The sequence below is a fragment of the Lampetra fluviatilis genome, chromosome 5, assembly GCF_964198595.1.
Source record: "Lampetra fluviatilis chromosome 5, kcLamFluv1.1, whole genome shotgun sequence".
Classification (NCBI taxonomy): domain Eukaryota; kingdom Metazoa; phylum Chordata; class Hyperoartia; order Petromyzontiformes; family Petromyzontidae; genus Lampetra; species Lampetra fluviatilis.
Genome location: NC_136279.1, coordinates 22,028,696 through 22,052,224, shown reverse-complemented (window position 1 = coordinate 22,052,224; position 23,529 = coordinate 22,028,696). Strand labels below are relative to the sequence as shown.

At 50.2% G+C, this 23,529-nt stretch overlaps 1 protein-coding gene across 2 annotated transcripts in view; it reads left to right on the top strand.

Annotated features, from left to right (window-relative positions):
• Window positions 1–23,529, top strand: part of LOC144932760 (cell adhesion molecule 2-like) — a 130,700-nt gene that overhangs the window by 60,639 nt on the left and 46,532 nt on the right. For both annotated transcript variants that reach the window (XM_078857186.1, XM_078857187.1), the window contains exons 3-5: window positions 39–185; window positions 9,316–9,468; window positions 10,822–10,959. In XM_078857186.1, the coding sequence (XP_078713312.1) occupies window positions 39–185; window positions 9,316–9,468; window positions 10,822–10,959 (438 nt within the window). The remainder of the gene's footprint in view (window positions 1–38; window positions 186–9,315; window positions 9,469–10,821; window positions 10,960–23,529) is intronic.

The window sequence follows — 23,529 nt, the reverse complement described above, 5'->3', positions numbered from 1 at the left end:
TGTATGTGTCCCCCCCCCCTTCCCTCTCGCCCCGGCAGGCCACGTACGTGCGTGGGCCAACCGCAATGGCACACTCGTCGAGGGAGAAGAGCTGCAGCTGAGCTGCCACGTGGACCACACGGACGGCTCGCCCATCCAGTGGTCCAACCCGGCGCAGCAAACCCTCTTCTTTGAGAACAAGAAAGGTACGATGGCCAGACCAGGCAAAACGGACACCCGAGAAAATTGGAGAAACTCCGCATCAAGCGGGTGAAACGTGTATTCCCGTTCTCCAGGCAGGCTCATGCCCACTTGACTTGATGGCAGGTGCTGTGTTCACCTTGTGCCACACAGTGACAAGCTTCTGCTCAGGGGTCCCCTAGGCTAAATCACTGCACTTTAAGACGTTTTGTGACGGCGCAGTAAAACATGATTATTTTTGTTCATACGCAAGTGAAGTTGTGTTGCTAATTCTGCTGTTTGTAATGATGGCTATGCTCTGTCCAGTTGTCTCATTGTCCTGCCGCTGAGTGGTCGAAAATAAAACAGCCACGGATTTCACTCTTTCGAGGTCTGGATGTCAAAAACAAGACCACTTGCATTATGCGCGCAGTGTGGTGATTGCCATGGAAGGCATTGTGTGAAGACCGATCGTACAGTTGCAATTCCACGTTTTGCCATTTGACACCTCGTTTTGTGCGTGTTTATTATTATATTCTTGTTATTATGCTCGTTTGTTCCTAGCCTGCACTTGCTTCTTATGTCTGATAAGTTTCTCGTCATTTACGACCGGAGTCATAGGGTGAGCACAGGCATTCGAGTGTCGTTGCGATGGCTTATTTCTCCTAAATAGCCGAAAGTCAGTCGGAGCGATTGTGAGTGTTTCCAATAAGCTGTCAAATAACAATACCGCGTATTCACGAAAGAATGTTAACATTTGCGGGCTTCATTTTTTATTCGGCGACTCCATTGGCATTGGCTTGCTCTGTGACCTTTGTTGTCGTTCTTCGGTTTGCCCTGGAAGCTTCTGGGGAGAGTAGCGTTGTTGAACAAGTTCACTATCGCAATGAAATATCTGCGAAAGCGCTCTTACTTTCCGCTTTAGTTTTTTTTATGAAAAAGACGAGCGAGCCCCTTGCCCGCATATTCCCCGTTGGGTGATCGCGCGGATTAGAGGTGTACGTCTCGTGGATAGGGTCCTGCCAGTGGCAACATCCACATGAGGTGGGCAGCAGCGGAGAGCGAGGGCAGATCACTGTAACCAATGAAAAGGTCTGTGAATGTCAAGACTTGTTAAAAAAATATATTTTGGAAAAAAACTCCAACGAATAATGAATAATGGGCCAGACGACGGCAATAGCCCTCGCCGTGTTGCTTCCCGCAGGGAGTTCACTGCGCCGCGGGGGAATCGAAAATCTCCACCCCGAAGATTTGTTGTGGCTCCACCGCCACTGACCAGGCGAGGTTTTAATGGCTTCATCGGGGCGGCGTTGACAAAAAAAATCGTTGGTTATACTGTATATTCTTGGTTCTTTCGGTAAAGTCACGTAGAAGGTAAATAATAAAATTATAAAAATATAAAACAATAAAATTCTCACGACGTTTCGACTGCAACGCAAGCAATCATCATCAGGTGTGAAATCCACAGCAATATTTTTTTTTTAAAGTGGATTTCACATTTGATTATGATTGCTTGCGTTGCAGTCGAAACGTCGTGAGAATTTTAGTGTTTTACATTTTTATGATTTTATTATTTCCCTTCTACGTGACTTTACCGAAATAACCAATAATATGAATCCCTGCAGTCACGAAAGCTTTAAATCAAAACGTTGGTATTTTTTTCGTGCACGAGCGTCTGCACTAGAGCTAAATGATTAATCGATTTCAAATAGAAATCGCAATTTCAAACAATCGCAAATGCTGCGATTTTTTTCGATTTGAAAAGTCCTATTACTTTCTTATTGGAATTGTTTAATTTTTGTATTATTATAACTTTATTTATTTAACTTAACAATTGCTCTATGTGTGATTGTTCTATTTCAATAAAAACATTTTAATAAATACATGTTGGAAGTAATTTATATATTTTAAGCTATCATCATTGCATTACAATATATAGAGCAGTTCATATTTTGATGGTATCATGTGGTAATGCTCCATCACACGTTTTAAATCTATTACACAGTGAATATTGAACTGAAGCTTGACTTTCAAAAATGTAATCCCAAATCAAATCGCAATATCTGTCAGAAAAATCGCAATTAGATATTTTCCCCAAATCATTCAGCCCTAGTCTGTACCATCCACACCTCCACAAAGACCAAAAATAAAACCTTCAACGTCACCCGTTAAAGACATTCCACCGCTCTCATCCGCAACTAGTCAACGTGCATCTCTCATGCCCAGCATGGGGCCGCGTGCCATTTGACTGCTGATTGATTGCCTTTGCAAGATACTAATTGGATCACGGTAATGGATTTGCACGAGAAAGAGCGAACAAGGCCACTAATGTGGGCAACTGCGAGAGAAGATGCAAGGGGGCAGACGTCGTCGGTTATAACCAAGCTGTGTTATTGCACGGTTTAAAAAAAAAAACATATATCAAAATCGTTTACAGATGTGGAATACAAGACCTTGTAACGTTTTTTTATTAACACAGTGCTTACAATTCACCATCAGGATGGAAACTTGTAGATCAAAATTGCATTTTCCGCGTCGTACAGAGAGATTAAATTCTGTACAACACGGAATTGGTGGGTGGCGGCGGGGGGGGGGGGGCCTTAAGCGTTCATCTATTCCTGAGAGCAAGTCTCGAACGCGCCTTTAGCAGAGGGATCCCTTGAAAGGCGTACAACACCAATAACAAAATCAGATTTTTTTTTACGCCAAAGTTAAACCAACCGTGAAATAATGTTTTAAAGTGGACTTCCCTTTCCCCCCGCACGGCTCAACGCCTCGAGGGCTGAGTGAGTGAGAGGGGGGGGGTCCAGGCCCTGCTCTCGGAGTGCCGAGAGAGAGAGAGGAGGAGGGGGGCCCCCAGCGACTGTTCGTCGTCGTCGTGTGAATGAACGAGACTTTCTTGAGCACTTTGGAAAACATTCCTCCCCTCTCCCCCTCCGCGTTCCAATTCTTTCCCCCTCCTCCCGCGATGCGTGACGCGTCGGCATCGACGCGGGCACGGCTACAACGCTCTCCGATTGTGGCGCGCGTTTTTATTTCTTTCACGTGGCTGCTGTTCTTTAAAACTCGATGTTTTTTAGCCACTCGACAATGCCGACGCCCATTTTTTAATCGGCTGCAGACCCCGCTCCGCGCTAAAAGCTGCGTGTGTGTGTGTTTTTTTCTGTATAAATCACGGATGCTGAGCATAGGGGTCGTCCATAAATGAGGTCACTTTTAATAAATATAGAAAATGCGCAACTTTTAATAAATATAAACATCACGTTCTACTTAACGAAATATACTTTTTATTAAATGTTTTCTCCTACAACATCAGAGTGCAGCGCCACATTAAACACTCAGTACAATGACAATAGTTTAAAGCGATTTGAAGCATGTTTTATATTTTTTTTGGGGGGGGCAGAGCTTTGTGACGTCATATTTGAGGGGGGGTCTGACTTTTTGTGACGCCGTGCGACAAGGGGGGGGGGGTCAAAAATCGTCCTAAATCGCTTGATATCATTTATGGACGGGCCCACAGGCCCAAAAGGGCCCCCCGAAATGCTGCACAGCCACAAATGGGTCGGCGGATCGTACGCAGATGTCAGATGTTGTATGAAACTCCCTTACCGCGAGCATCGAAGAGGATCTGTGCTCGCTAAGAGAAGGCAGTACAGCAAATGTGGATCACCCCCCACCCACACACCTGTTCCACCTATATGGAATAGAGTGTTTCCCCCTCGCTGACGTGGGTTTTACCTAAGCGCGTCGATATCCTTTCACGTGTAAACACTCATCAATTGATCGATAACATCTTAATATATAGAGGACTGTAGAGCTTGGGGGTGAAATTTTAAAGCAATCTCGCCGCTTGGCTGCCTTTCCCGCTCGTCCGTTGTTCCTTGTCGCGTTCTCTCTTCTCCACGGTGCTGCGCATTTACAAGTTGACATTATTATTGTCGTCATCATTCTCTCATTACAGCCCACGGGCTTGCCAAAGTAATCTGCAATGTTGTATTTATTTGTTTATTTGTATGCGCAGGAGCTCATTTAAATGACACGTCTCATTCACAGTAAAATTGTGACATATCACTACCTCAAATATGAGATGTCGAATATAATGATGCCGTATATTACAAGCCACCACGGTTCCTAATAAGTGTCTATCAATCACAGTTTCATCACGTAACTCCTAACAGGATTTTTCGCCATGTACCACGATTTTTTTCTGTTTTCATATTTATTTTTTCCCTGTCAGCGCCATGGTAACTGAAACAACTCTCGAGATCGTTCGAGCATTTGGTCCCTATTGTAAGATTCTATATTGGTAGTAGGTGGAGGGTACAGCCCAGCGACCGCTTGGTGGAAAGACTTTCCCCTCTCCTGGAAATGTTGGCCTACTCATGCATGCTGGCCAAACACCTTGGAAAAGGTGTAAGTACCCACACTTTTCGATGTAAAGCTTTCATGACTGCAGGGATTCATATTCTTGGTTCTTTCGGTAAAGTCACGTAGAAGGGAAATAATAAAATAATAAAAATTTCACATAATAAAATGAGATTCTCACGACGTTGCGGCCACAACGCAAGCAGCCGTCCTCAGGTGAAGAAACAGCTGTCGGAAAGACAGCGTCTTCATGAACACTGCTAAGTTTGGCAGCATATTGATGACAAATGCAGATATGGGGTTGCATTTGTCATCAATATGCTAAATTCCTCTGTTGATATGTAAACTCCTTTGTCAAGGCTCTCTCCTCCTCCCACTCAGCTTAAAATACGCTGCCAAGCTTAGCAGTGTTCATTAAGACGCTGTCTTTTCGACAGCTCTGTTTCTTCACCTGAGGACGGCTGCTTGCGTTGTACCCACACTTAACTCGAACTGATCTCGTCAAGGGGCATAAACCATCGCGCAAAACTCCCGTCACCCTCGCAGCAGCGGCGGCGGCTTTTTGGTTAACCATCGAACAAATGCGGTCGTTGCATCTCGCGCTTTTGTGGCTGTCTGGAACGCTCTTCCTTCTGATAATTAATAGGAAGCCATTGGAGCGATGCACTTCTAAATCTAGATTGAAAACTCATTTTTTTCTGAAACTGCTTTATGTATTTAGTTCCCCGTGCACCTCCGCTTACCACGGTTGATTACATACGGTGCGAAAGAAGTCCAACATGCATTACCCCACCAGACGCGATATGCTGATCGACTCACCACGGTGTAGCCTTTGTATACTGCTGGGGTGGACGTAGGTGCGAGATTTAAGAAACTCGCACCATCGTTTCAACGGCCGCGCTACATCGGTAACTGCTCTGAATTATTTGCGGTAATGTACAGCCGAGAATGTAATGGGGGAACAACAGGGCCCGGAGTTTTTAGATGGCGACGTTGGAGAATTTGTAAAAAACGTCACGCGCTCTTTCACCTTCCCTCAAAGCACCGACCGCGTTTGGCTGTTTGGTTGTTAACAATCACCATGACTTGATGTTGGGTTACATTATATCGCCCCCAACCCCCCGTCTTCCATCTCCCCCCATGAATACCCTGCTACTGATCGTTACCCCTACCGTTACCCGTACCGTTACCCCTACCGTTACCCCTACCGTTACCCCTACAATTACCCCTACAATTACCCCTACCGTTACCCATACTGTTACCCCTACAATTACCCCTACCGTTACCCCTACTGTTACCCCGACCGCGGAAGGGCAGCGAGCCAAGACGCCCTGGGTCGGTGCCTCGTTTTGAGGGTGTACCGCTCCGGGTTTGTTCCACGTTTCCCGCTGCTTTTCCCCCTCTTCGAAATCTACTTTGTATTCGGGGTTCTTGAATAACAATATTGTAAAAAAAAAAACGTCATTTATCACAGTCTGATTCTGCAAGGGAGAATGCTTGACTACGCACGCTGCGGAAGAAGTTAGAAGAGGCTGGGCTTAGGAAACGAGTGGGTTTAGTGGGACAGCGCGAGCGGCTGGCCCGGGACGCGATGGGCACAGGGAGGTCACGAAAGACGAGAGAGCTTCCGTCGTGGGCGTCGACACTCGATGATGAGGATGACGATAGACGCAGCGAAAATTGTACTCTTTAAAAGCGGAGCGTCTAGATGTTTCTCTGCTGCTTTGGGTAGTAATTTCAATCTCAGTGGGCGGAAATAGGTTAATAATCATATTTAATGCTTGCTTACGCTATTGTGTGGCCTCTAATTTGCTCGTTTTACTATACCCGCGACAAGAAAATGTTAAGTTAGTTTTCCCAGCCACATCGTGCATCAGTGATGATGCTATCGACATCGGCACCTCGGATTCCTCGCACCTTCCGATTAGCACGGTTGGCTTTGTACGGTGCGAAGGAAGTTCAACGTACTTACATACACCCACCCATCCCGCGCCCCCCCCCATCACAAACCTACGCTTTGTGGCATGGTGAAGCATGGTCAAATAGGCCCAATCACCAACACAACATGGGTAGACGCATCCAGAAGTGGTTTGACGAAGAGTAACAACAACAACAACAAATCGAGATGTATGATTGTACGAGGCTATTGTTGGCACCGGCTCATCACCGCGTGGCCGCCTTTCCTGATTCTCTGCGGCTCCTCGCACCTCCGAGTGGTTCTCTCTCTTCGAGCGATAAGCGAATTACCGTGTGGCGTGACATTATTGGTGCGATGTGATCTCCCTCGCCTGGTATGCTTGGAGGTTCAGGGCTTCGATCCCGACCCTGGCGCCTGTTGTTTATTTGGAGTTTGCGTGTCTCTTTCCCCGGGTCCCCCGGTTTTTCCCTCCACATTTACAAAACATGCATTTAGATTATTTCGAATATTTTGCTGCTATAAATCTCCACGTAATAAGCCACTTTATTGAGCTATCATTTGTGGCCAGGCCGCTTCCAATTCATAAGTTAATAGCTCAGTGGGCTTTACCTGGTAAGATATTTTTTTTAGCTTTTATGTGTATATATTTTGAAGTGATTTGTTAACCTTTTCTTTACTTTGCAATCATATCGTGTTTTTGTATGGTTTCTTGTTGTAACGTTCTGACCCGCCCTACTGGACATCTGTGAAAAAGAGCTTTACAGCTCATCGAGTTCCTCCACAAATAATTAAATATTCCGATTCGCGTTGTTGAACATGAAACTTTTGCGAGTTTCCAAGCACAGGTGCTGTCCCTGGGGCGACGTAAGCGAAGGAACGCATCGCGCACAGATTGCACGCGGCCCGTGCGCCACGCACGTGACCCCACGCACGTGACCCCCCTGCGCTATGCGCGTGCGTTTGTGCACGCGCGTTCTCGAGAAAGAACATTGCACGACGATTAGCAGCGTCTACTCGTTAAAGCCTCGCTCTGAAAAAAACAAAACCCAAAACCAGGCCAGTTATCTCCCTCGAGGCCAGTCAGTGGGAAACGTTGCGTCCCTCTCTCTCTCTCTATCTCCGAGAGCCAAAAGAATCGGACGCAAACACCGACCGTGGGATTTTCAGAGCGGTGTTAATGGCTGAATTGCGATGACTCCGTCTGCTTCACGCGAAAGGAAACCTGTCCAGAGGGAGGACGAAGCAACTGTTGTTGATCGTCCACTTGAAGTCTCAAGGCTGAGCTCCTCCCAGTGACAATGGCTCAGAGACCATCACTGCTAATTGAATTCACTTTTGTAGACATCCACCTATTTCCCTGGAATGTCAGCATCATCATCATCGTCGTCGACAGCCTTGGTCAATCCACTGCTGGGTGAAGGCCTCCCCAAGCCACCGCAACTACGATGTAACAATCCGTGCGGCACCTGCACACGAACTGGTTTCATCGCTCCATCTCCTCGACAGATTAACCTATCGAGCGTGTGCCTTTATTTGGCTGCAACCCCATTATTATGCTTGACCTTTGACCGTCGGTCATCACCACATTGTACCTATATACCAATGAATGCATTGGATTAACAGACACGTGTCAATCTACTTCTAAATTGAAGGCCTCTCCACGCTCTTACAGTCATGGGAATTATTTTTAACATTCTTCACCATGCCGGTCAGTGCGGGCTGGGGATAGGGAGTGGAGGGCATGGAACCAGTTCAGATTATCACTCTGTACCCAGTAGACATGGAACGTTGGACCGACGTTGAGGAAACGTTGGTCCAACTGTTTCAACCACGCACACCAACGTTGGTGCCAATAGTTAATTAAAAGTGTTTTCTTTTTTAAATCGCACGTCGCTTTGCCAATTTTATCCGAGGCGGCCCACCCAGTTACACAGCCGATTAATACAATCGAGCATTAATAAGCGTTCGCACTCGTACTGCGAACAAAGGACACCCTTATTTGCCGGGCAACTTATCGGTTATAGAGGGCTCACAGTCGGTCCATCTACTTGAGAGATTTGTGCGAAGTAATCCATGAATATTTCAACCCCACGCGACTGTTCGCCCGATGACCCGGGTGGTGACTTTGTGCAAGAAGAACGCGGCCCCGGATGCGCGTGCTCTGTGTGTGTACGTTGCCGTGGGGGAGCGGTGGCGCAGTGGTTAGCGCACTGCACTGCGAACGCCGAGTTCGATTCCCGCTCAAGAACAAAAGCAGCGACGGATAGCTATAACCAATCCTGGGCCTCCCCTAGGTCGACTCAGCCGTAAATTAGCACCTGAAGCGGTGTGTACAAAAAAAATCAGCAGTGGGGGAGACAAAAGCGGGCGGGCGTGGTGCTGGCCACCCACCCCCTCGTGTGACATTCCGGCCTTCATAGGTGCTCGCTAACAAGCTATGTGGGGGATCTTTGTTGCTGTTGCTATTACTGCTGTTGCTGCTTATGCCATTGCTGCTGCTGTGTTTGCTGGTTCTGTTGTTGCTGCTGTGAACGCTGATGTTGCTCCTGCTGTTGTTGCTGCTATTGCTGCTGCTACTGCTGTTGCTGCTATTGCTGAAGCTAATGCTGCTGCTAATGATGCTATTGCTGAAGCTAATGCTGCTGCTAATGATGCTATTGCTAATGCTGCTGCTGCTAATGATGCATTTGCTAATGCTGCTTATGCTGGTGCTATTGCTGCTGCTGCTTATGATGCTGTTGATAATGCTGCTGCTTATGATGCTGTTGCTAATGCTGCTATTGCTGTTGCTGCTAATCATACTGTTGCTAATGCTGCCATTGCTGGTGCTAATGCTGTTGTTGTTGTTGTTGCTGCTGCGTGTGGCCGTGCAGCTCTGAAGGACGTGCGCATCGAACTGGTGCGGCACACGCACCGCGAACTGCACATCTCCGTTTCTAACGTGACGCTCTCGGACGAGGGCGACTACACGTGCGCGCTCTTCACTCGGCCAATCCGCCTCGCCTCCACCTACGTCACGATCCTCGGTAGCTGCCGACTCACGTGACCCCACCACCCTCCCCCACCACCCTCCCCCACCCATTACCCCACTCCCCCAATCCCTCCCCCCTTCACCCCACTCCCCCACCGCCAAACACCCCCCACTCACGTGCCCCCCCCCTTCATTCCCCCACCCCTCCCCTACACATTACCCCACTCCCCCAATCCCCCCCCTTCACCCCACTCCCCCACCACCAAACACCCCCGACTCATATGCCCCCCCCTCCATTCCCCCCACCCCTCCCCCACACATTACCCCATTCCCCCAATCCCTCCCCCCCCTTCACCACACTCCCCCACCACCAAACACCTCCGACTCACGTGCCCCCCCCCTCCATTCCCCCACCCTCCTACCCCACACATTACCCCATTCCCCCAATCCCTCCCCCCCCTTCACCCCACTCCCCCACCACAAAACACCCCCGGCCGTGTCCACACAAAAATTATCGTCCACTTATAACTTCTGTTGTGTGTTTTGTTGCAGTTTATATCTGCATGGAGTATAATTATTGCTCTGCGCTGCAGATTTACAGCGATGCACCGCCCGTGCAAATTTCCAATAGTGTTGTTCCCCAGGCAAAACAACAACAACAACAAAAAGCAACGTGATTATGAAGTGGAAGTGTATTGCAGGGAGTTGTACTTTGCTCGTTGTTTCAAACCTTTTTGTGCGGTGCTGTTTTACGAATGTGAACATTGATGTAAGCGGTCATGGCGATAATGTGTTAGGAGTTGACTTCATTGCTGAGAAGTGCCTCGGAGGATGGAGTCTTCCCCATTAAACTAACGCTTTACGGGAGTAGCCTTTCATTGCTGTGGAGGTTTTTTTTTATTTAAGTGCTCGTACTGTAAATTTAAACACGGCCTGAGTCATGCTGGCAATGAGAAATCTCGAGCCCGCGGTGTTTATTTTTTCTCTCCCTTGTTTACAACATCTCAAGCCCACGAGATAATTATGCTGTTAAAATACATCGTCAGTGTGTACCTATCAGGACCAAATTATGCTCAATCTTGCGCTGTCCTCCAAGACTTCGCATGCATATTCTACTCGAATTTCATCATACATCATGTACTTTTCCACGTGAATATTATTATTATTATTACAAAATGTCTTCGTCTCTAAAATTAAATGTATGTACGTATGTTGAACTTCGTTCGCACCGTACGTAGCCAACCGTGCTAATGGTACTGTAGGTGTGGGGGCGAAGGACAACAAACTTAACACAAAAAGCACTTCTAAAGAAATTAGTTTTCAATCGAGATGAAAAAAAATCAAATCTGCATCACGGATTAAGTCAGACTATTATGTTTGCACGACGTCTATTGCCGCTCCTTCCCAGTGCCCCCAAAGCAGCCGGTGATGTCGAGCATCCAGGGGCCGATCGAGCAGGGCGACCGGGTCCGCCTGACATGCCGGACGCGAGGCAGTAAGCCCGTGGCGAACATCCGATGGTTTCGTGGAAACAAAGAGATCGAAGGTTGGTACAGGTGTCATTATGCACGCTCGCATTTTCGCTGCTGCAAAGGCTCTCTCAAATGCGTGCCTTGCCGAGGTGAATTATCAGCCAGGCCGCTCGGAGACACACCCGTACAATTACACACCAACGTGTGGTTACTTAAAAAAAAAATACAAAAGCGTATGATTCACAGGGTCCTACAAAAGATGTTCGGAATTATATGGATGCGACCGCTTCTCCAGACGCTGCAATGGTGGGCAATATTTACCTTGTAAAGAAGTGGTTAGTCGTGGGCAGAGGACAAAGGGACAAAGGGTAGGTCTTGGACTTGAACAAGGGCGGGGAGTTGACAGCACGTATTGCTGGGGGAACGGAGTTCCAGACTGTGAGGGCAGCAGGGGAGAATGAGCGACCTACTTAGCGAAGGTTGACTGAAAACCTTGGGTGCTTGGGCCAAGAGTAATGAAGACTTTGCATGTAAGTATACAATAAATTTAAGATAAAAAACACAAACTAGTCGTGGTAATATTGTTGATACATTTCTAGTGACGTGGAATGAGTCACTGGAGCGTGTGCTGCTGGGAGATTGATAGACAATACAATTAGGGGTAACAGCCTGTTCTACCAGCTCCATGCCTTGTGGGCAAGACATGGAGCCCTCTGGCGGATCCAGAGGGGTGCGGGGCCAAGGGCGGAGCCTGGCCACGCTGTTCAGGATACAAGGTGAGCTCCGACTCACAGTCAGGGCTGCTGCAATCTGGAGTGGAACTCATCGTGCCTCACCCTCTTCAAGCTGTGGGTCTAGCAGCATGTTGGCTGTCCTGACCCGGTGTGTGGTTATCCCCTAAGGCTGTGAAGGCCGGAAAAAAAGAGAGAGTACTTCCTACTAGTGTTTGTGAATTAGCACACTACATTTGGTGTCAGGAGTGTTAACATTTCTTTTTATAGATATATTGTAGGGTTGTTAGGAATTTTTATTTCGAATCCTTGAGGGGGAAATAGACTATGCTGAAACCCGCGAAGAGGAAGGCTCTCACCCACATATCTCGGGCGAGGAGGATTCCAGGGCAAGGGCGGCAGCCGGAACCCCTGTGGGGGGCCCCGGAGTGGCGATCCCGGCAGGGCAGCGGAAGGAGGGCTGCGGGCGCTTCGCACGCGCATCATGGGGCTGCTCTCCACAGTGTCGACGCTGGTGGGACAGCTGGGTAGGGAAGAGCCGAAGGAAGGGGCTGCGGCTCGGGGGCGGCGAGCGGGCAACTCCGCCATCACTGCCGACCGAGAACTGGAATTGGGTCCCGCCGAATTTAACCTGCCGCCGACTGCTCATCCGGGGGCACCTTCTCTCGTGCAGCAGCTGCTGCTTCTCAAATAATTTTTGGCTGCGAGGGGTGATTGGGTGGCCTTCCGGCAGCGGTTCGCCGCCACTTGCGAGCTCGCGGGGTGGTCCGATGCGGAGGCGCTACGTATTCTTCCCACCGCGCTGGATGTTGCAGCCTTGGTGGCGTTTTTTTCCATTCCCGAGGTGGACAGAATGATGCTGCGTCAGGCGTACGCCCAGTTGGCAGCAATTTTTCATCCGCAGTCCAATGCGCGGCGGAAGTTCGTGATGCGGAGTCAGGGGGAGACAGAGACACCCCTTGCCTTCCGCAGCGCACTGCTGTCGCTGGCCCAGGATGCGTACCCAAGGATGGAGTGGGCAGGACTGGATTCTCTGGTGCTAGAGAAACTTTTGACGCTGGCACAGGAAATGAACGTCATTTTGCCGGCCACAGAGGAGGATGATCTGTCCTTGATTCAAGTAGCCCGATGCATCCAGGCCCACTGTAACCTGCGACGACATGCCGGGGTGGCGGCCGAGGCTTGATTTCTGGGAGAAGAGGGCGACCAAGAGGACCGAGAGTCTCCCTGGATCTGCGCGTCGGGTGGTTGGAGCCCACGGGGGAGAATCAAAACGGGACGACGATGGGACCAGCGCGGGGGGACCTTGCCTCCGCCATGGCGGGGCCCCGTTACCTGCTTCAGGTGTGGCCTGCCCGGCCACATCTCCAGGGGCTGCCGTGCTGATTTGCGGAAGTTTTTCCCGGCTTCGCTGTCCTCCGCACCCGGCCTCGGCTCCTCTGGGTCCAAAGGCAGGTCGCGATACGTCACACACCTGGCCGACACAGCCACCTCATGCATCCCCATTGCAGTCAGAGTCAGGTGCACATGCCATTTCTCCTCATAGGGATACGGGGTACGAAGGTGGTGCTTCGGTGCGTGAGGGTTGGCCGCGGGGGTCCGGGCAATGGACCGCACTGGCACACCGTGTCATGACAGCGGTATAGGGATTTGTGCAGGGTGTTAAGGTGCGGATGCTCATAGATGCGGGGGCATTCGCCACCATGGTTTTCCGAGTTTATTTTTAGGACTCTGCCATCGACGGTGGGTTACCTTAGTCCTGTCCATAATCCGTGTGTTGCCGCTAATTGTGGGATTTTAGGCATTGTGGGCCAAATTAAGGCATCGATACGGATTGGTGATATTGAAAGGACGGGCCCAGTGTTGGTTTCAAGTTCGTTGCCGGTGCCTTGTTTATTGGGGATGGATTTTTTGAAGAGGATGCCCGACCGGATTTTAATTGGCCAGGTTTGTGTGGAGTTACCGTCGGGGCATCAGTTGAGGTTTTTGGAGTCCCTTACTGGGTGGTGTATGGCTAATGCTGTGAAAAAAACGCTAACGCTGTGGTTCGGGCCCTGGTGCGTGAAACTGTTAGGGTTCCCTCAGGTGCACAGATGCTCGTACCCTTGAGGCTGCGCAAGCGGCTCGACCAGAAAATCACTGGGGGTGGGGTTCTTTTAACCCCTTCGTGGGCTCACTTTGATAGAGGCTCAGACGATAGTGAGGGGGGACAGGAGCCCTTCCTGCAAGTATTAAATGCTGGGCTAGATACCACAGTCATACAGGCTGGTACGGTGTTGGTCCACGCGACGGCTGTGTGTTGTTAGGAAACGGATGATGTAACCACTCAGGTCGTGGCCGCGGTTGTGCATGGGTAATCCTGATTTGTCGTGGGAGCAGAGGGGCGAGTTGTGGGCATTGTTTCGGGAATTCTCTGATGTGTTTAGTAAGGGTAAATTCGATATGGGCCGCACGTCTCTGATACGTCACCATATTGATATGGGTGGCACTGCTCCCATTCGTCAGAACTCAATTTCGGTTTAGTCTCAAGGAAAAGGACAATGCTCGTCAGGCGGTCAACGAGATGTTGGCCGCTGATATAATCAACTATTCCGTGGGGTGCTCCCATTGTCCTGGTTAAAAAGGACGGAAATTTGCGATTCTGTGTGGACTTTCGGAAGTTAAATAAAGTCTCCGTGGTGGATGCGTATCCGCTCCTACAGATGGAAGATTCGTTGGATGCCCTGTCGAGGGCGCGGTTTTTCTCCACCCTGGATCTACTGTCAGGGTTTTGGCAGTTGCCCTTGGATGAAAGTTCAAAACATAAAAAAAACACATTCCGAACACCGCAAGGGCTGTTTCAATTGAATGTGCTTCCGATGGTGCTTCACTCAGCTCCGGCCACGTTCGAGCAACTTATGGAGTTACTACTGTCGGGGCTCCAATGGGAGTCATGTTTGATCTATTTGGATGACGTTATTGTCTTTGGCCGCACGTTCCAGGAACATCTGCAGCAGTTGCGTGCGGTATTTGTTAAAATGCGGGCAGCTAAATTGAAATTCAAGTAGCAAAAATCGGTTCGATACCTGGGGCACATTGTTAGCGAGTCCAGGATCACCATGTATCATGATAAGACTGTGTGCATACGAAAGTGGCCGACCCCCACATCGGTGGGTGAGGTCCGCAGTTTTGTGGGGTTCATGTCGTATTACCGCCGCTTCGTGCCCGGGTTTGCGACAATCGCGAAGTCGCTCCATGCTCTCACGGCAAAGGGCCAGAGGTTTTGGTGGTGGATGGAGGTGGAGGCCACATTTGTTTGCGATGCGCGACGGCCTCGTGAATGCACCCCCCTCTTCAATACCCCGATTTCTCCTTGCCGTTTACGTTGGATACGTATGCCAGTGATAACCGGATCGGTGCTGTGTTGTCACAGGTGGAGAATGGGGTGGAGAGGGTGGTTGCTTATGGTAGCTGGGTGTTGTCCCCCGCATAGCAGCGCTATTGTGTTACGCACCGTGAGTTGTTGGCTATCGTGCACTTTGTACAACAGTACCACTCGTACCTCTATGGTAGGCAGTTTATGGTACACACAGATCACGCGGCTTTGCAATATGCGCTACGCGTTGACCAGCCATCTACGCAACTCTCGCGATGGTTTGAAATCTTGCAGGATTATTAATTTGAAGTCACCTATAGGAAAGGGTTGTGCCACTGCAACGCAAATGCTCTGTCAGGGTTATTACCAAAGAGCCAGTGCGCATGTTTGATGGGCGTCCTGGGGAAATCCGGCCACACGGCAGGCTGCAAATGAGAAATTGGCTAGGCTTAATGAATCGGGGAAATCATGGAAACCTGGGGAGAGGGCATTGCTACATTGCCCCCAGGTGCCCGTGGGACATCTCCTAAATTACATAGGCCATGACATGGCCCGGTGGAGCTAATTGAGGTTTGGAAGCCACATTGTGTACGGATCCAGGTTGGTCACAGGGGTTGGTATGTTCACCCGTCACTACTGGAACTATATTTTCCACTTCATGAGGGAAATTCATCTCCACCATCTGATGGCCGGGTGTGTGATGTGTCCGACGGAGACGGACATACGTTTATGGAGATTGCGCCTCTGTGAGACTGTTCCTCCATCTGCAGGATCCCAGGGCTTGACGCCCATGGAACCGCCGGCGGTGCCGCCCACAGGCTGACCGGGGTGGATGGTACAACCACCACCCGATTCTTCCTCTCTTCCATCTTCGTCCCGGGGGGGACGTGCCCATTGGGCCAGCTGTGAGTCACCCCAGGATCCCTGGGGGACCAGTGCGGGATCCATACGAGGGACGGGCGACAAGGACCCGTTCCAAGACGGTTCAGTTCAGATGACCGCCCCTACTTGTTGTTGGGTTGCTGTTATTTTGGGGGCTGGATTGTTGCCATTTCGAATGTTGCGTGGATATTGCCGTGTTAGTCGTCCCGCTACGCGACGTATGGAGGTCAGCCGGGACGGCTGGGTTTTTTTTCACGGGGGGGGGGGGGGGGGTGATGTAGTGACGTGGAATGAGTAACTGGAGCACATGCCGCTGGGAAATTAGTAGACAATAGAATTCGGGGTAACAGCCCCTTCTACCAGTTGCACCTGTGGGCAAGGCACGGAGCCTTCTAGGGGATCCAGAGGGGTGCGGGGCCCAGGGCGGAGCTTGGCCACGCTGTTGAGGATATAATGCGAGCTCCGACTCACAGTCAGGGCTGCTGCAATCTGGAGTGGAACTCTTCGTGCCGTTGTCGTTGTGATCCTCACCCTCTTCAAGCTGTGGGTCTAGCAGCATGTTGGCTGTCCAGACCCAGTGTGTGGTTATCCCTAAAGGCTGTGAAGGCCGGAATAAAAGGGAGAGAGTACCTCCTCCTAGTGTCTGTGAATTAGCACACCGCACATTTGTTCATCACAAACGAATTACAATTTGAATGCTGATAATTGATTTTTATTTTCCCACAGCGTTTAATAACAAACTAACAAATTGCAATATTGATTTGAAGCTTTCGTGACTGCAGGAATTGATACTCTTTGGTTTTTCGGTAAAGTAACGTAGATTGAAAAAATAACGAATAAATCACGACGTTTCGATAGCAACACAAGCCATCATCTTCAGGTGAAACAATACAGCAGGCGGCCTTATATAAGTTTGTGGTGAGTACACCCAAGGGTAAGCGGGCGGGACTTAGGGATGGAATTTTTCAAGTAAATGTTATCGCAGAGAGGGTAGGGGTGAGTGTCGGCTAATCCGATCAGCCACAGCAATAATCAATCGGCAATTGTTTATTGCTGTGGTTGTTCCACCTGATGACGGGCACTTGTGTTGCGCCCGAAGCGTCGTGATTAAATTTATTTTGATTTATACCTACGTGACTTTACCGAAATAACCAAAGAGTACGAGGCTTGTTAAATGAAACGGACGAAAGTAACAAAACAATCGCGGTGGAATGACAACCAAATGTGAAGGGGCTCCTAAAAGGTGAACTGTAATTATGGGACCTTGACACGTGCACAATACTGTTGACGGCAATGTCGGAACGAATCATTGAAAATGTCCCGCGATTATGAAGATTATGAAGTTGTGAACAGGAAGTGCTCATGGAAGGTTTTACAGCAGCGCTGCATGCACGTCTGAGCCGTCAATGATAATGCTGTTCTACAAACAATGTCTCTTTCAGGACAAACTACACCCTGCTGTGCGCAAAAAAAAGGAGCAACAACAACAAAAAATAAGAAAAAATAATGAAAATAAAATAGGCATTTGATGTCAGTTGGGGAGTTTCAAAGGGGTTTCAATAAACTTCAAGGTACCATGGTGGCGAGACGTTAATTACCTCGCCTGGTATGCAGGAGGTTGTGGGTTTGATCCCAACCCTGACACCTGTATTTTTTTAGTTTGAATATCTCTCTCTCCGTGATCACGTGGCATTTTCCTACGGGTTCTCCGGGGTTTCCCTCCACGTCGAGAAACGCGTGCGTTGAGAGTATTTCGCTGCGAAACATTTTCACGTGATAAGCCACTAAGTTAAGCTGTCATTTGTGATAGCCAGGTCGCTGCTGAAAAAGAGTTACATAGCTCAGCGGGCCTTACCTGGTAAAAATAAATAAAAAAAATACCATCAGAAATGACTGTGCGCACCGCGTGGGGTGCGTGTGCTACACACGCGGGGTCAGTGCCTGCTTCATACGTGATTTTAAGAGATCGTGGGTGAGGACAGGCGATAGAGGGTGACGTGATTGCAGCATTGTATAGTTCCACCACGAAGTTAAATGGCCGTTGATTGCACGCTTGTGCTGCATCGGGTTCTATTGTATGACGAGGCATGGACGGGCGAAAAAAAAACACATTTGATGAGCATTTGGGTGAAGTGATCTGCCCCTACTAAGAACCTATGTCTGTGAAGTGTCCATACTATAGCATGAGGAGAACCCATGATTTAGGGCCAGCTGGAGTGACTAGAAATTCTTCAATAGACCAATCAACCCAGCCTTGCCTTCACGCAGAGATTTGAGGACATAATGAGCGTATGTAACTATCTATGGGATCCCTTTTTCCAGTATCAAGATACTGAATGATAGAATTAAATAATCTGCCTCTGGTGCAACAGAATCAGTTTTTCAAGGACAGTGGATACATTATCAAGAGCGTACTTGTTTGCATTTCTTACCACGGGTATGTGTGATGAATGCAGACTTAGTGCCTTGTAATAGGTGTCTTATTTGGTCTTTGAACATCTAAACGCCTGTATTTATGCCAGAAAGACTTGTTTATTCCATTAACATATGCATCGTATTACATACACATGTATACAAAATACATACATGCATACATTCATCAATGCATATACATCAATTTATGTTAAATTATAATTACACATTTTATTTGAGTAATAATATTTTGGATTTTAATTTGGTGCATATTTACAGTGGTTGTTTTCAGTAGATTGTTGTTGTTGTTGTTTATGTTATATTACGTGTGGTCAAGTGGTAGTGCAGTAAGTTCCACAATGGACTTTGAAACCGATGACCTGAGTTCGATTCCCAGACACAGCTAGCATCAGTGGCGAGTGGTATCAGAACTGGCCCTGTACCCCCCTCCCCCACCACTCCTCACCACCTAAACCCGCACTGACCAAAATGGTGAAGTATGGTCCAAACCCTCCCCATGACCGATAGTGTATGGGGAGACCTTCATCAAGCAGTGGATTGGCAAAGAGCTGTGAGCTATTTTTTTTTATAATCTTCTATCGTATGGCATTTTTGGGGATTGCAAACTGATGTCGAGATTTGATTTCCATTCGACTGCTTCCGGAGTAGCCGCGTGTATTTGTTTTAGATCGCCGTTAAATGATCTGATTGGAGCAGTCGTTCACGATACATCGCACGGTCTGAGGTGTCGCACCACCACAATCACAAACTTGACTCTCGTTAATTGTCCATTCATGGAGAAAGTGGCCACATCTTCCACGGAGTGTCCGGATCCGATTCAAGGAGGAGCAGATCTTCCTCAGCAGACCAGATCCGGGTTGGAGGATTGTGGGGTCGCTGACGATGGATTTCTGCAGCAGTCTTTGCCCAGGGCTTCCCCCCATCGTGCTTCGGTGGTCTTGTCGTCGTCTTCGTCGTGGAGGTTCTTTGCATACTGCCAGAAAGGTTTTCTGTGTTTGAGCCTGTGCAGTGGTGGCATGAAGATGTCCTTGTTTATTGAGGGGATTGGATTTCTGATGGCCTTGCAGGACTTACTCATACACGCGGCATCGCGGTGTTTGTGAAGTACCGTTGATGACTCTTGGACACCGTTGGTGAGGCACACGTATTTATTCCGTACAAGTAGTCACAACTGTGGACATACAATACTAGAGGGGGTATCGGCCCCCTCACCCGGCTAGCTGGGAATACACTGCTAGCTATCTCTGACCTACCTCCTAGTCCTCCACTAACGGGCTAGGGGAGGCTGTCTGGCCCGACACTGGTAAGTCGGGCTACGGTACCCGGAGTCCCAGAGTACTAGCTCTGGTTCTCGGGACCACGCCGCTGGCTCGGTCCTGCGCGGCCCTGACAAGGGCGGCGTCCCAGGGGAGTCCAGGGCTCTAGCTAGACGATCTTCGGTCTTCACTGGTTTAGCTTTAACATTCTGCCCCGAGCCCTCTGACACATCCCCCTTTATACTCCACCCCCGCTGAGGGGTGGGGCCCCGGGCTGCCTGGTGCGGACGTCGTTGAGAGCACCCCCCCCGTGCACTCACGTAGCCCCGCCCACTGTGTTTGTTTCCCATAAGCTGCCATGCATAACGGCTCTCTCTCTAACACCCCTACATCACCCCCCCCCCCCCCCCCATAGCTTGCAGCCGTCCCGGCTGCCAACATACAAAAAAAACGACAATAAAAGCGCATTTACCCCCTGGCCGCGCGTGTGCCTCACTATTTTTCAACATAACGCGAAGAGAACAACAACAAGAACCAGAAAACCCCGAAGGGAAAACAACCCGACGCACCCCCCCCGAATAAATACGAATTCCGTAAAAGCAACGTATATACAAATCGCAAGGAACCCCCAACACACACACAACACAACACAATGTGCCAGGAGCACACCACCGACGCAGCGCACAGTAACCATACACGTGAAAATAATAAAATAAATAAAATTTCTTCTTTTTGTGCATCACAAGAGTCTGTGCATTCTTGCGCGCGTCCTTGCCGCAGGCCCGTCACACGGGGCAACCCCGGATGGCGGACCATCCGGTGGCAGCTGTCCATTTCGAAGTGAGTCTGCGCTTGATGTCGCGAGACCCTCGGCATCCCCCGTAGGGGTTGTTGGGCAGGAGCCCGTCATTCCTGGTGCACCTGGGGGCGGGACAGCCGGCAACACGTCAGGCGAGAGCAGCAGAGACGGACCCTTTGAGTCGGCCGACCCCCCACATGTTTGGCCACGCGTGTGTGGAGTGGGGCCTCGCACCGCAACGAAGGGTTTCAGCCTAGAGGGGTGCACAAACCACCGGCGCTTCCCCCATTTGATGCGAACGCACTGAGGCCGCAAAACCTCGACCACCTCGACGGGGCCCCGCCACGGCCGCACCAGTTTTGAGGAGGTCGCGAGTGGTACCTGGGGGACAGTGCAGCCATGCCCTGTCCCCCGGCATCCACTGTAGCACGTGCGCGCGACCCAGTCTGAGGCGCTCATTCGCTTTCTGACGCCTATCGGAATTTAGCATGGCAGCATCCCGTGCCTCAGTCAATTTCGCAAGGTTAAATTTAACATGGTCGGCCAATTTAGTTTTTCCCAGCGGCGCGGGGATCTGCAGCTGTGCCCGAACAGGTGGGTCAGGTTCGCGGCCATACATGAGGAAGAAGGGTGAAAATCCCGTTGCAGCATGGGGGGCCAATCTGTATGCTGCCAGGACCCCTTGAATTTGCAAGTCCCAATCGGTCTGTGAGTCCGAAACCTGCTGCGACAACATAGACGTGATGGTTCGATGCAGACGCTCGACCATCCCGTCAGTTTGCGGGTGATAGGGAGAGGTACGAATTTTTTTCGTTCCCAGGAGCTCACAGACCTGTTGGAGGAGTTTGCCGGAAAAAAATTTTCCCTGGTCAGTCAGCAGCCGCTCCGGAGCACCTTTGTCCATGACGTAACCTTGGACAAAGGCCTCCTCGATGGCTGCTGCCGACTGGTTGGCCAGGGGCCAGGCCATAGGCCAGCGCGTAAAGTATTCCACCCCGGTCAACAAATATCTATTGCCACTAGGGGTGGCGGGAAATGGCCCCAGAATATCCAGCGCGACAAGTTCGTTCACTCTGGAGACTCTGATAGACTGCAAAGGCGGGTTTGACTCCCGTGCTGGTGGTTTTCGCTGCGCACACCGAGGGCATGATGCCAACAGATCTGCGACATCCCTCGTCATGCCTGGCCAAAAAAAAATCAAGCTGGAGCAAGGCGAGGGTCTTTTGGGTACCCAGGTGGAGGAGGCGCTCATGAGCAGCCCACACCACCCTACCCCGTAACCCAGAAGGGACCACCAGCCGGTGTCGATGGGATTTCCCGTCCCAATGCATCAGCAACCCTGCGTGCATTTCCCATGCGTCGGCATCACCCGTCCCCCGCCCCGCCTTCCCGGCGCGACGACGCGACGCGAGGAGGGAGGTATTCTCCATCTGGAGGCGCCCCCATTCATTAACAGGCAAACCCAGCAGGGAATCTTTTCCCTGTTGTGCGATAGAATTTGGAAGCAATGTTTCGTCGTCGGCGGCGGCCGCCAGGACCGGAACCGGCATGTCCCCTGCTGGCTTGCAACGTCCCAACCCCAGGAGGCATGCACATTCGGAGGTGGTTGGTATGCGCGACAGAGCGTCCGCGTTGGTGTGGCGAATGCCCTTACGGTAGGTGGTTTCGAAATCAAAATCCTGGAGGATCTCCAACCATCGGGACAATTGTCCCGATGGCTGTTGAACTCGCAGGGCGTACTGCAGTGCCGCATGATCTGTGCAGACGGTGAAATGCCGACCGTACAGATATGGGCGATACTGTTGGATGAAATAGACAATTGCCAACAGTTCCCTACGGGTGACACAATATCTTTGCTCCGCTGGAGACAACACCCGACTGCCGTACGCAACCACCCGTTCCACGCCGTCAACCACCTGGGAAAGCACGCCCCCAATACCCGTGTTGCTCGCATCGGTGTCGAGCAAAAATGGTTCCGAAAAATCGGGGTAAATCAAGGGAGGAGCTTTTACCAGGGCGTCCCGAAGGGAGCAGAAAGCAGCCTCCTCCTCCTGACCCCAGTGGAACCGAACCCCTTTTGATGTTAAAGCGTGTAGGGGTTTGGCAATCGTCGCAAAATCAGCGACAAACCGTCGGTAATACGACGCGAAGCCAATGAAACTCCTGACCTCTCCCACCGAGGTGGGAGTCGGCCAGGAGCTGACACACTGCGTTTTGGCGGGATCGGTAGCAATACCTGAGCGCCCCACGATGTGCCCCAAATAACGCACCGAATCGCGTAACAAATGACATTTTTGGGGTTTGAATTTCAAATTAGCAGCCCGCATCTTTAGGAAAACCGCCCGCAACCTCTGGAGATGTTCGTCAAAAGTTTTACTAAAGACGATAACGTCATCCAAATAAATCAGGCACGACTCCCATTGCAATCCAGCCAAAACCAATTCCATCAAACGCTGGAAAGTTGCCGGCGCTGAGTGTAAGCCCATCGGCAACCGGTTGAATTGGAACAGGCCGTGCGGTGTACGGAAAGCAGTTTTAGGCTTTGAATCATCGTCCAGAGGAAGCTGCCAGAATCCCGAAAGTAAATCCAGTGTGGAGAAGAATCGCGCTCCCGCCAAGGCGGCCAGCGATTCGTCCATCCGTGGGAGCGGGTATGCGTCGGCAACCGAAATTTTGTTAAGGCGCCGAAAATCAACGCAAAACCGCAACGAGCCGTCCTGCTTTTTAACCAGGACGATCGGCGCTCCCCAAGGGCTGGTGGAAGGAGAAATGATGTCGGCGGCTAACATGTCATCAATAGCCGATTTGACATGGTCCTTTTCGGCGGGACTTAACCGAAACGGATTCTGGCGTATTGGCGCGCTGTCACCCTTGTCAATATGGTGACGCAGCAGATGAGTGCAACCCAAATCGTATTTGTCCCGACTGAAAACGTCGGAAAATTCCCACAGTAGCGTTCTAAGCTGTTGGCGCTCTGAATTTGACAGGTCCGTCGATCCCGCACAAAGCGCATCGAGCCACCCTCCATCGCTGTCCGAATGTGGGTGCGGCCGGGGAGCAGTGCCGACGTGATTCGCAACAGGTTCCTCGCAGGGCACCGGCGTCGCGTGAGCAAGCACCGTCCCTTGAGGAACTACCACTGTCTGCGACCCCAATTGAGGACCGCGATGAAAGGGTCCCCGTCCCCT